The 13,901-nt window shown below is 38.5% G+C and overlaps 1 protein-coding gene across 1 annotated transcript; it reads left to right on the top strand.

Moving 5' to 3' along the window:
• The first annotated feature begins 10,899 nt into the window (after positions 1-10,899).
• On the top strand, positions 10,900-13,638 carry PFK2 (phosphofructokinase 2). Its single transcript, XM_078582782.1, has 2 exons — positions 10,900-11,875; positions 12,725-13,638. Exons 1-2 carry the CDS (start codon positions 11,282-11,284, stop codon positions 13,559-13,561), a joined length of 1,431 nt encoding a protein of 476 aa, XP_078438908.1. The 5' UTR covers positions 10,900-11,281; the 3' UTR covers positions 13,562-13,638.
• Positions 13,639-13,901: the final 263 nt, after the last annotated feature.

Here is a 13,901-nt window from a genome sequence, read left to right as displayed (position 1 = left end):
ACATAAGCAAGGGTAATAATAATGACGAAAAAATCATGGAAAAAGTGTATAAATATTTTTTTTTTGAGTATGGACGTTCCCGTAGCCATTAATGTGGAGACACAAAGGATAGATAGTGGGTGCTCTTTACTGAATTTATCCGTACGAATCACTGAATGTTATTATACAGAACTGTCAATCAGGTTGATTCACATCATGGTTGTGCAAGTGGTCCATAGACCTGAGATACCAAAGATGTTTTGTGGACAGACAGTTGTACTTTGACTCGGACCTACTAGTCTTAATCATGAGATTCTAAATAATCATTGTTGGGGTGCATCAAGAAGTTCACAAAGATGATTGAGTGTTCAAAATAGGATCATCCACCCTCGATATAAGTGGTGGCAGCTCGAGAAAGATGATGCAATGAAGTCCTATGCTAAGGCAGTGAAATATCGGAGAAGAGTCCTTTGATGATTTTTGAACACATCAATACTAACTAGGATGACCGATTTGTGTTTGATAAGTCATCCTAGGAGCATCAAGTGGATGATAAACTATAAATTCATGACAATTTTTGAAGAGCATGTTCAATGAGTGAGTCGATACACACTCCTTCTTGTGCACGAGGTGTAACTTGTCACCCCACGTGTTGGAGACTCAACTATCGATTGGGTTAAATCGATCCGACGTTAATCAATCTATATAATGATATAATTAATTAATTTGGAAGGCCAATGAAGGTTAGTGGGCCACTGGAGTCGGTAACTAGACTGATACATGGGACTAGAGGGTCACACGCAAATGGTTTTTTGGACGTCAGAAGATATACTTAAGTTTTTGGGGTTTTTATGAAAAATACCCACTTAGTATAAATAGGGGAAGGCTCTGAACTCAATTCACTTGGTCAAAAAAAAAAACTATTTGGAAGGCTGCCACCATTGCTGGCAATCGCCGGAGCAGGTAAATTTTTAAATTTTTAGTATTTATAAAAACATCAGTAAAAATAAGAAAAAAGTAGAAAAAACTATTTTATGCATTTAAAGATTCCAAAAAAATAGGAAATGTCCATAAAATTCATATAATCAATTTACAGTATAAAATTCTATAAAATATCTAACTTTCGTTTTTAATATTTCTAGTGGTTTTTGGTGTATATTAAATTTCAAACAATTCTGAAAATATTTACTTTTGATTTCCTTTGTTAAGAAAAATTAGGAAAATTAGTGTAAAAATACTTTTTTGTGTTTTTCTTTGTATTTCTGCTTCAATTTAAATCATAGGAAATTATATAAACTACCTAATAATTTAGAAAAATCCCAGTAATTGTATTTTGCTCTTTTAAAATCATTTTCTTCATCCCAAGATTGAGAAAAATTTATGAAATTAAATTTATGTCTCTCTATGGATTGACTCCTTACTTTCCCTATATTAATTTTAAAGTAATTAAGTGGAAAATTTTCATAAATATTGTTGGTTAAGTATGAATCAGAACAACGACATAAAACCCCTAGATTTGGACGTATCACTCCACAAAGAGTCCCTTTCAGATATGGTCTTCATTAAATTGCAAATCATGAGTGACCATGATCTTCCTAGCTTAATGATCCTAGATCCTAGAAACCTTCACTCCACTTCCACAACCTAAAAAGATGCTCCTCTTGAACTTCAAATAAATCTTCAAACCCTCATTAACAGTTAATGACTTGTTATAAATGCAACATACCTCATCAAGATATGTAGCAAGAACCTTCCATGGGTACAACAAGACTCGACCCAAACAACGGTTAACCCAAGAGCCACCATTGACAAAGCCCAACCCAAACTCAACCCATTAAAATCCATTTGGAGAATTATCATGTGAGAAAGCACTCTGAATTTACTAGAAAGCTTTCCATCAAATAATGTATGCATTATTGTTTAGCTTTCTCCATATTTGACAAAGTTACTGCACAAAAATTCCCATTTGTAGTTATTGAAATCCAAGATCTGGCTAGCAGATTTCTGTATACATATTAGAAACTGATACATGGGCATTATGTTCCGATATTTAGTACCATCATTAGCCAATGTCTCCACTCACTTTGATATTTGTTCCAATATCCACCATTGGCCACATTATCAATATCCATTCCATATCTGATAATGTCATCTGATATTGTCTTCATTTCCTTAGAAATTATATTTCAGAATGTCTGATATTGGGATAGTGGAATTCATACAAAAAGTGAACACAACAGTCAACTTTTCCCAGTTGTCCATTCATAGAGTTTTACTCTTACTTATTTGGAGCCATCTACAATGATTTGCATGCATTCACTCACTCTAAATATTTCAACCTCCCCCAACCCTACCAGATGTTAGTTCCTCCATAAGTTCTTTCTCTGACATCTTTTTTTCTCCTTGCCTGGCAGTATCTCTCTCTCTCTCTCTCTATTTGTCTATCTCTCTCTCTCTCCATCAATGAGTGTTTCCATTTCCCGCTCTCTAAGCTTTCATTGTCAATTTTCTTCTATAGCTAATGTTTTCAAACATACAACCAGAAATATATAGCATATACATCAACATTATTGATAGATAGGAATGCTTCTTGAGTCATGAGAACAATTTAAGTGTGGGGACCAGCAAAGCCATAGTGCCCTTGGAGGTCCATATAATTTTTTTTTCATAAACATATGAATTATTCCCTTGATAAAAAATGGGGAGTAATTTGGTCCAAGTATTGGACATCTATATCTGTATCTGTATCTCCATCTGTATCCCTCTATTTCTCTCTTCTCTCTCAAACTCACTATCTGGCTCTTTCTCTTTGTCACCTGATCTCTCTCTCTCTGTCCCACTTGCTCTTTCCCAACCTCTCTCTCTTACTCACTCATTCTCTCCCTTCCCTCTATTTCTCTCCTATCTATCACACTCCCTCTCTGGCTCTTTCTCTCTCTCTCTCTCACTCACTCTTTCTCTCTCTCACTCCCCCACTTTCTCTTTACCTCCCTTCTCTCACTCACTTGTTCTCTTCCTCTCTCTCTCTCTCTGTTTCTGTCACTCTCTCCCTCCACCCACCTCTCTCTTTCACTCTCCCTCCTTCAATCTCTCTTTATCTTTCACTCTTACTCTCTCTCCCTCTATCCACCTATATCTCTTTCACTCCCTCTTTCAATCTATCTTTATCTTTCAATCTTACTATCTTCCTCTATCCTCCTATCTCTCTTTCACTCCCTCTTTCAATATATATTTATCTCTCCCTCTTACTCTCTCTCTCTACACACTTCTGTTTAGTTCACTCTCCCTCTCTTAATCTCTCTCTTTTTATCTCACTCTCTACCTCCACTCTCCTATCTCCCTTTCACTCTCTCTCTCTTACAATCTCTCTCTATTTTTCTCAGTCTCTCCCTCCACTCTCCTACCTCTATTTCACACTTCCCCTCCCAATCTCTCACTCTCCCTCTCACTCTCTCACTCCACTCTCCTACCTCTATTTCACACTTCCTCTCCCAATCTCTCACTCTCCCTCTCACTCTGTCCCCTTTATTTTTCTCTTACGTCTCTTCCTTCATATCTTTCACTCTCACTATGCGTCCTTCCTTTACTTTTATCTTCCCTCTTATACTGTCCCCTTAATTTAGTTTTATATTCTCCACTCTACTTTTATATATTTCTCTCTCCATCTCTCTCTCCATCCACAGATTTCTTTCACTCACACACTCTCTTCCTTTATATTTCTCTTGCACTCTCCCTCCCTCTAAATCTCTCTTACACTCTCTCTCTCCCTCTCCCAATCTCTCTCTCACACTCAGAATCTCTCCCCATATCCAACTCTATATCCTCCCTCTTGATAATATAAATCTAGATGAATAAGAATATGCTTTTATACTTCATTTTACCCCTTATTTTTTGTTTTTCACTTGCATTATTCACAATGTTGGGATAAAATGAGATATTTATGGTTTATTTTCCTATGCTCTATTTTTATGTATTTTATTAACTTTTTAGACTAAATCCACTTGACTTGGAGTCAAGTGGACTTCTAACATCTTCTTGGAATTTTACATGAAATACAGGACTAAGATAAATATAATGGTAGCTTTGGGATACAAATGGGAGGAAAGGAGAACTCAGACCATCTCCTAGATGAGGTCCAATACAGAAGACACCCAATTGTGAAGCCATTCAGACCTCTTTAAGAACTGGTTCAACTAAAGGCAAGAACTGTAGAATTAATCCACAATTCAAATTTGAAAGGTCTATATTCAAATTTAGGAAGGTGGATCCATGATGGAAATCAAGTTATCCTAGTCACCCAAACCCTTGGAATTAAATCTTATTGGATGGGAGAGTTAGGACACATGTTTAAGCTCTTCTCCCCTCTCTTTGCACCCCATCTTGGCTTTCTGCTCCTAACTTATTATTGGAGGCATAATGCATCAGATTTCTCTGATCCATTTTTGTTCTACAAGATTGTGGGAGAGAGAGTTCAAGTGTGATCACGATTTTTGGAGAAAAGCACCACTTGACCCTTGGGGGATGTGCCAACTAGGTTTGTGTGATCTCCTGAATGTTTTGTTGGATTTTGTGCCTTGGTTCAACCATGAAAACAGGTTTTTTCATGGATGTGTAAGCGTTAATATATTATCAATTGATCTTTAAAACAATCATACATCACATTTACCTCATGGAGAACTTGTTCCACCCTTGACCTTCTCACTTTGAGATCATTCTGAAGCCATTCATGTGCCTGGCTGATAACATGATAAACGCTTGGGTATTTGTGCATTAGCTATAAATTCCAATTTTGTACATTATGGTTGTTTTTTTACTAGCATCCTTTTCTTATTTGAATTCAAACAGTTTTGTTACTAATAAGAATTTTATAGTTCCATATGTGCAAAAGTTTACAAGAATGAGAACATACGAGTGTTGAGAAATTGGAGAGTTTTTGGGAGTTTAGTGATTCTACAAAGGCGCTTGAAAGGATCAAGCGGAGTTGTGGATCTTCAAAAGAGAAATCTGAGAGAGATGGGCCACCACCTGACCTACCCATTGGGCTCCCAAAAGCCTTACAAAATAATAAGATGAAGATCACAAGGGGAAGCTCTCAATCCATGGAGAAAAGAGGCAAAATGACAATAAAAGATAATAGAAAATACCCAAAGGGGTATTTAGTAATTCCTCCTATGCATATATACTCATTTTTCTCCCATGATTCCCCTCATTATGGATGTGCTATAGCAAGTGGCTGGCCAGTAGGACAAGGCATTTTCAGAATCCAGGTTGTTCAGCCTGCCTAATGTAAGTTTGCTTAAGTTTTCATTCAATCTTGTGTCTAGTTTGCATTGAAAAAAGCCTGATCCCCAAAAAATATAAGGATACAGAATTGAGAGGAGGTATTGAGGGCTCAACAGACTTGCATTCAGGTTTTAGGAACTTAGATTTACATTTCCCATCATTATCTATCTATTTACCCTTAAAATCCATCATTTTCTCACTCTAAACACTCATTTCAACTACTTTTTTCTGTATAATCAACTCTTTCTCTCTCTAGACCTTCATCCATATCCCTAGTTTACTCCATCAAAATTTTATAAAAATATCCTCCATTTGCACCTTCAAATTCCCTCTAAAAAACTACACCCCTTTTTCATTTTCTCTCTATATCTCCTCATTTGATGCTTTCTCTCTCTAAACCCATTTATTTATCTCCCTAAAATTCACTTTTATCTCCATCTAGATCCTCACTCATTTCCCATTACAAATCCCAAAAAAGTCCCGTTAAAAATCTGTTTTATGTTAAAAAAAACTCGATTTTCTTCCCTCGCCGCTGCTGCTTTGCGGTGGTGTGCACCACATGGCAGCGTTCAGGGCGGTGGGGATGACTTCTGCCCGCCAGTTGCGTGCGCGCAGAGGTTGAACTGGCATTATAAAAAAATTAAACTTTTTTCTATGTTTTAAGAATTTTAAAAAAATCCGGCTCCGCTGTCGCTGATGGCAATCACATGAACACGTATTTTTGTCATTTTCAGCATTTTCTACAACTTGTAATGAAGGAAATGAGTTTAAAGATAATAGATATTAGTTATAATATTTTCTATGTTTTAGTTAATCCCTAAAATTGATATAACAATTGGTAGTGATTTGAACCTCTAAGAAAGTTCTAAAAAATCTCTAAGTCTCCTTTTTAGTATTTTTAGTGATTTATCGTGCTAATTTAAATTAGGAACATTAGTGAAAAATATTTTTAGTGTTTTTTCCTTGTATTTCTGCTTCAATTTAAACCATAGAAAATGATATAGATTAAATAAAACATAGAAAATCTTAGAAATAGTATCTATTATCTTTAAACTCATTTCCTTCATTACAAGTTGTAGAAAAATCCAGAAATTATATTTCTACCTCTCTGTTGATGGACCTATTACTTCCCCTACATTCATTATAGAGTATTTAAGCGGAAAAATTTTATAAATATTTTTTGTTAAATCTGAATTAAAAAAAAATTTAGACCCTTAATTTGAAGTTATCATGGGCCTCTAGAAGTATCTACGCGATCACGTTGCTCTTAGATCTCCACCACTTCTCCTTCAAGTCTCCATGAAAATATTAAAGATCTTCTCACTATGAAGACACTCTCTTTGTTTCAGTAGAGAAGAGAGCGTATTGGAGAAAGGGGGTCGCTTGGGAACTTAAAATGAGTGCCCCTTCCCTATTTATATTTTCCTTAAAAGTTTTTTCTCAAAAACCCCATAAAGTAAAATATATTCACCAATGCGTCTATGACCTTATGTGTGTGACCTTATGCGTCTATGGCCTAATTACAATTAGTGACCAACCTTATTAACTATATCAACACATGTATTAATTAACTAAGGATCTATATAACCCAACGTATAGGTTAAGTTTCTCGCTCGTGAGGTGCTAAGATACACCTCATGCTCTAAAAAATACCGACTAGTGTTTGAACTCTCTCATGGAATCCTTGCCGCCATCGGTTACCTTATATGTATATTCCATCATTTGCATGAGACTCTCGAATGACCTAGGGTATGGTTTATCGTCAAACCCTAATCCATCATTTGATTAGTACTAATGCGTAACGGGGATAATTGGCGAATGCCTTCTCCAATATCATCACTACCCTAGCCAGGGATTTTTTGCATCATATTACTTGAGTCAGTCTCTTCTTATACCGAGGGTGGATGATCTCATATTGACCACTCAATCACGTCCATGAGCTTTTTACTATATCTGAGCTATGACTTGTTTGAATCCCATGATTAGAGGCTCGTAAGTCATAGTAAAAATGTAATGGTCCATCACAAGATATTGTTGGCATCTCAGGTCAATGGATCACTTAAATAACCGTGACATGAATCAACCTGATTGTCGTTTAGGTATATTACCATTCAGGAACTATTTAGATAAATTTGGTGAAATCTTTCTCCAAAGAGCACCCACTATCTGTCCGTAGTGTCTCCACACTAATAACCACAGGATCAGCTATACTTAACGTATAAAAAGGACCAATTACTGTTATTATATCTAAATAATTTGATGTCCATATGGACTATCCATCGAATAGAAATTTTAAGAATACATGTTTGAAGACTAGTTATCACTCTTTATGATTTCATCATAATTCACTATGTCATTGCAGATATTCATGGGCTTCATTATAAACATCGCACTGGAATAATAATGAACATAATATGTTATTCAACAAACTTAAATAAACATGATGGTGTGATTTTTCCTGACGGCCACAGAATATCCGTCATGTTTAACTTTGAATTTTTCACATTTTTCTCTAGGTAAACATTCCAATGGATATTCTAGAAATCAAGCTTTCTATGCATGAGCGACACGAAAAAAGTTTACCCTGTATCCAAAGCTACAAAGCTTTGTCCACAAACTTTGTAGCTGAATTGTGCCACCTATTGGTGCACCGACTTGTGCATCGACCTGCGTTGTTGCTCCTAGATTTCATTACGGGAAAGGCAAACACAAAAATTCTAATTGTAAAAATATATTTATAGTCCTAATCATGATAAATGATTGGATCATCCAAACAAAATATATATCTATTTCATCTATTGAAAATAATTTTGACTATTTTCCCTTCATGTCACAGGCTTTTTTATTTAGAAAATAGTTAAAAATCTAAAAAACATAAAATCACCTAAATTTTTTTTTTTAAAATATAGTTGAAATGAAAATTTACTCTTTTATTGCTTGGGCCTTATGGACGCGACCCTAACTTAACCTGTAGTGAGTAAGGAAAAGTTATAAATATTGTTGCACTAATCAAAGCCTTAAAATGACATATTCAACCAAAATTCTAGGTTATCATCTCTTGTTCTCTCATCCTATCTTTACATCTTTTTCTTTGCTTTCACTTTCTCCCTCTCTCTAACTCTATATATGTCCTTCTCATTCTCTTTTCCTCTCTATTTGTATCAACTAAATTTATGCTACACTCGCTCTCCCTCTCCCAATTTATCTTTCTCTCTCTCTCTCTCTCTCTCTCTCTCTTTATTGCTTACTAAGAGATATATACATATATGTATCTCTTACTCTCTCCCCCTCTCTCTAAATCTTTCACATGATTTTACTCTCTCCCTCTGGCTAACTCTGTATCATTCCTTAGCATTCCCTCTGCTTTTCTATTTCTATCAATTTCCCTCTCACTCACACCCCCCATTTAATTATCAATTTCCTCTCTATTTCTATCTCGTCATTCTCTCCCTCTCACTAACTCTCTCTCCCTTTACTCTCACCCTCTGTCAACATCCATCTATTTTCTTGTTACTTTTTCTAGGCAGAACCCATATTTTTTATGTTTTATAGTCTCACTTTATCCTATGTATTTTGAAAAATGTAATTAACTTGAAAGGGAGACCAATATTTGTGGAATAACTTTAAAAGGTGAATATTTTTTTTTTCAATACTCATGAGGCATTATTCCTCAAAAGAAAATTCATGCCAATAATTTTTTTTGATAATATTGTATTGTGTCCACAACCACATTTGCATATTTGTCTTTTAATATCAAATAAGAGCTCTTAATTTTTGTTTAACCATGACGTTGACATTTTTTATTTGACTTTAATATCAACAACTCAACATGATCAGACCTAGAGCAGATCGGACGTTGACCAGACTGAGACTGGACCATGACCTTCCCTAACCATGAATTGATACAATTTCATGTATTTATAGTGATTTATGTAATGCTAATTTAATATTAAGTGTGGTTTTAGTCCAATTAGATTTGTGGGATTAAGTGATATGTCTGGTGCTTGGTTAGTTTGCACAATATAAGTTTCTACTATTAGCCTTAATAGTTACCTTTTGTTCGTTCATTCCATTGTCCCTAAGGTGTTGTGAGGAATGTGTTTTCGTTGTTATAGCTGAGGATGCACAAGCCATGAGTTGTCATATGATAGAAAAATGCAATAAGTGTTTTGGTGTTTGAAATAAAAAATAATTTTACATTCCTCCCCCCCACCTTTTCTGTCCTTCCATCATTCATCATCCATCATCTGCGCGTCAATTTCTCTCATCAGTTGACCCTCTACATGGAAATCCACACTCATACGCACTTGGAGCCACTGACAGTTTCTTCGTAAGCCTTTCACACTTTCAAACCAGAGTAGGCTCATACGCTTGAGTCACCCTATGACCACGATCCGAGGTCGCCACGCTCCAATGATAGATGATTATATTCTCTCTTTCTCAGCCAAGAAGTTCCTATCTGCTTTACTAAGATGAATAATTTATATTATTGAACTTGAAACAAAAGCTGGTGTTCTTTGTAATAAGGAAAAAATACGTGAAGCTCAAATATAATGTGTTGAATAACATACTGATAGACAAACAACTTAAAAGAGGCAAAATTCAATAGGATTTAATATTTCTACAACTTTCTCACTATATTGACAATATTTCATAGCCGACATATCAATAGTTTCAGAATTTGTAAATATTGACATATCAATTTGTAAATATTGACAATGTTTCAGAAGTGATTCCCTTTTTCATGATGAGATAAATTTAAATTTAAATATAAAAATTTTCCTACCATATTTTAGAGAAGTGATTCCCTTTTTCTTGATGAGATAAGTTTAAATTTAAATATAAAAATTTTTGTACCATATTTTACAGAAGTGATTCACTTTTGTTGATGAGCGAAGTTTAAATTTAAATATAAAATTTTCCTACCATATTTTTCAGAAGTGATTCCCTTTTTCTTGATGAGCTAAGTTTAAATTTAAATATAAAAAATTTAGTTCCATATTTTTTGAGAAGTGATTCGTGTTTTAAATGAGTTAAATTTAAATTCAAAAGTTTTCCCGTTTTAAATGAGTTAAATATAAATTAAATTTACATTAAAAATTTTCCTACCATATTTTTCAGAAGTGATTCCCGTTTTAAATGAGTTAAATATAAATTAAATTTAAATTCAAAAGTTTCCTACCATATTTTTCAGAAATGATTCCCGTTTCAAATGAGTTAATATATAAATTTAAATTGGAATTTGAATTTAAATTTTTGTTACTATTGTGCGATTTTTGTGCGGTGTATAGGAATTCCTGTCCCAAATTCGCACAGGGGAAGGGTGAGATCATACTTCACACATTAAGTGCAAAAATTCAAACCGAATCTCGATACTTCAGTGAAGTCAAAGTTCTCAATAATTCTAAATAAAATGATTATAATATACGTCAGATTAAAAAAATCCCATCTAGTATTCCACATACCTCTCTTCAGAAACAGCATCCGCCATGCAACGTCCCGTCCCGTCGTCATCCGTCCACGAACCGGATTCCCTTATTGAATAACGACACGAGGCACCCTGAAACAAGGCCACGTAATCGAGTTAACCCGTGCCCTCTTCACGTAAAAGCAGCCACCCCCATCTTCTTCTTCCTCTAATCTTCTTCTTCTTCTTCTTCTTCTTCTTCTTCTCTTTCTTGTTCTTGATCTTGTTCTTCGTCTACTTCCTCTTCTCATTCTCTACTTCTTGATCTTGGTCTTCTTCTCTTTCTTCTTCCAGTTCTTGTTCTTCGTCTACTTCTTCTCTTTCTTCTTCCAGTTCTTGTTCTTCGTCTTCTTCTAGTTCTTGTTCTTCGTCTTCTTCTCTTTCTACTTCTAGTTCTTGTTCTTCATCTTCTTCTTGTTCTTCATCTACTCCTCTTTCTTCGTCTTCTTCTTGTTCTTCGTCTACTCCTCTTTCTTCTTCTAGTTCTTGTTCTTCGTCTTCTTCTTGTTCTTCATCTTCTTCTTCTTGGTCTTGGTCTTCGGGGCAGGATCAATGGAGTATTCAGAGAACGGGAGCAGAGAAGAAGCGAAGCTGAAGAGACTGACCTCGGACGCCTTCTCCCTCTCGGCAATTCGACTGCAGAAACTCCCCCACCTCAGCGACTATCTCCCCCATCTCCGCACAAGGCAAAACCCCATCGACGACAGCCCCGTCTTCCACCCGGAGAAGGGCTTCTACGTGGGCGCCTCCGAGGTCGTCCTGCGCCAGATCCTCTTCGACCTCTCCGGCGAGTACTTCCCCTCCGACCGCACCCTCCGCGCCTACCTCCGCGCCGGCCCGCGCCAGACCGTCTGCTTCGACCCGGCGGAGGTGCGCGCCGCGATCGTCACCTGCGGCGGGCTCTGCCCCGGGCTTAACACCGTGATTCGAGAGCTCGTCGTCGGGCTGTGGGATATTTACGGGGCGAGAGAGATTTATGGGATTAGAGATGGGTACCGCGGGTTTTACTCGTCGGAGCCGCTTCGGCTGGATCCCAAGGTCGTAGATGGGTGGCATAAGAGAGGCGGGACTGCGCTCGCGACGTCTCGCGGTGGGTTTGATCTTGATGCGATCGTTGGGGCTATCGAGGCTCGCGGATTCAACCAGGTGAGGAGGATTCCTGTGTCGCTGCTTCTTGTTTTCCTGTTGACCTGGAGATATTTGCTGGTTTGTGGAGTTTCGGCCTCTGTGGATCTGTGGTTTTGCTGATGGTGCTTCAAATCTGGTTTTGAATTTGAAATATGGCGGTTCTTCAATTGATTATCGCGCCGTTTTCTCTTTCCACATCGATTGATCTTCGATATTTCAAGCTGCGATTCATATTTGGAGAAGAATATCAGCCGCCTTCTTCTTCTTCTTCTTCTTCTTCAGCCTCAGTCAACCTAGTTCCAATTTTTGAACTGTTCGTCATTCAATCCATCTATTTATCGACTTAAGAGTGCAAGTGGATTCGATTTTTAGCCGCCGTCTTCTGCTTCAACATCTGTTGCGATTACAGCAAAAATACCCGACTCCCATCGTTCTTATTTCGACTGGCCGTTCAATTTTGCCGCTTCTATTTAGGAGCCTATCTCTCATCCAAACTCAGCAAACCACCAATCGGCACCGATTCCAACTGAATCCTAATTCCAACACCCGCCTTCTCTTTCAAAGTCTGTTCGGTTATAACGAAGAAATCCAGCCCATATCTTCTCCTTCAAGTCCAGTTCTAAATACGACTGGCAGTTCTTATTTCGACTGACCTTTGTCTAATCCCCCACAGCAAACCATCAAACAGCACCAATTCCTACTGAATTCGAATTCCAGCGGCCATCAGTTGGGATTGTAGCGAAGAAATCCAACCCCTATCGTCTCCTTGATTCACAGTAAAACAGCGATCAATCTTTAGCGAACCACGATACCGCGCCAATTCCCGACCGAACTCTTAGGACAGGCTTAACCATCTCCCACTCGCAGATCTTCATCATCGGCGGGGACGGGAGCATGCGAGGCCTGACGAAACTCTTCCACGAAATCCGCCGCCGCAAGCTCAAAATCACCATCGCCGGCATCCCCAAAACAGTCGACAACGACATAGGAATAATCGACCGCTCCTTCGGCTTCCAAACAGCGGTCGAAGCAGCGCAGCAAGCCATCAGCGCGGCCCACGTCGAAGCCGAGAGCGCCGTCAACGGGGTCGGCCTGGTCAAACTCATGGGCCGCAGCACCGGCCACATCGCCCTCCACGCCACGCTCTCCAGCCGCGATGTCGACTGCTGCCTCATCCCCGAGTCGCCCTTCTACCTCGAAGGCAAAGGCGGGCTCTTCGAATTTCTCCGCCAGCGGCTCCGCAGCAATGGCCACGCGGTCGTCGTGGTAGCAGAGGGAGCAGGACAGGATTTGGTGCCACGGCCGGAGAATATAAAGAGGGACCCGTCGGGGAATTTGATTTTTTCCGATGTGGGATTGTGGCTGAAGGGGGAGCTGCGGGGGTGGTGGGAGAGGGAGTTTCCGGGGGAGCTGTTCACGGTGAAGTACATCGATCCGACGTACATGATAAGGGCGGTGCCGGCGAATGCAACGGATAGTTTGTACTGCACACTGCTGGCTCACTCGGCTATACATGGCGCCATGGCCGGCTACTCCGGCTTCGTCTCCGGTCCGATTAATGGTGTTTACGCTTATATTCCTGTGGAGGAGGTCGCCGAGGCCAGGAGCGTGGTGGAGACCAAGGAGCACAAGTGGGCTTGGGTTAGATCTGTCACTAACCAGCCGGATTTCTCTGGGAGTTTGGATGATCCTGGGTCTTGCTGATTTAGTGATTTTTTTTTGGGGATCTGGGTTTGTGTAAGTTTTAGGTTTTCTGGGTTATGAGTTCTATTTCTTCTGTTTTGGCTATAGTTCTGGATCGTCCTGGACGTGGACAAAAGACGGGATGGGATGAACTTTGTACCATTTGACGTCTAAATTCATTGCTCCCGGGGCAAATTTTTCACCACGAATTTTGTGCAGGTACGAAGGACGGGACAAATTTTTCGTCCCACGGTAGGAAAATCTTCCTGTCCAGTCCTCCCGGGACAAATTTTCCTCCTAGACGGGAAAAAAATCGTACCCTCCCTCTTCCCGGACGAAAGAAAAACCCATTATATATTTT

The sequence above is a fragment of the Wolffia australiana genome, chromosome 11, assembly GCF_029677425.1.
Source record: "Wolffia australiana isolate 7733 chromosome 11, ASM2967742v1".
Taxonomy (NCBI): Eukaryota; Viridiplantae; Streptophyta; class Magnoliopsida; order Alismatales; family Araceae; genus Wolffia; species Wolffia australiana.
This window is presented reverse-complemented; position numbering and strand designations above follow the sequence as displayed.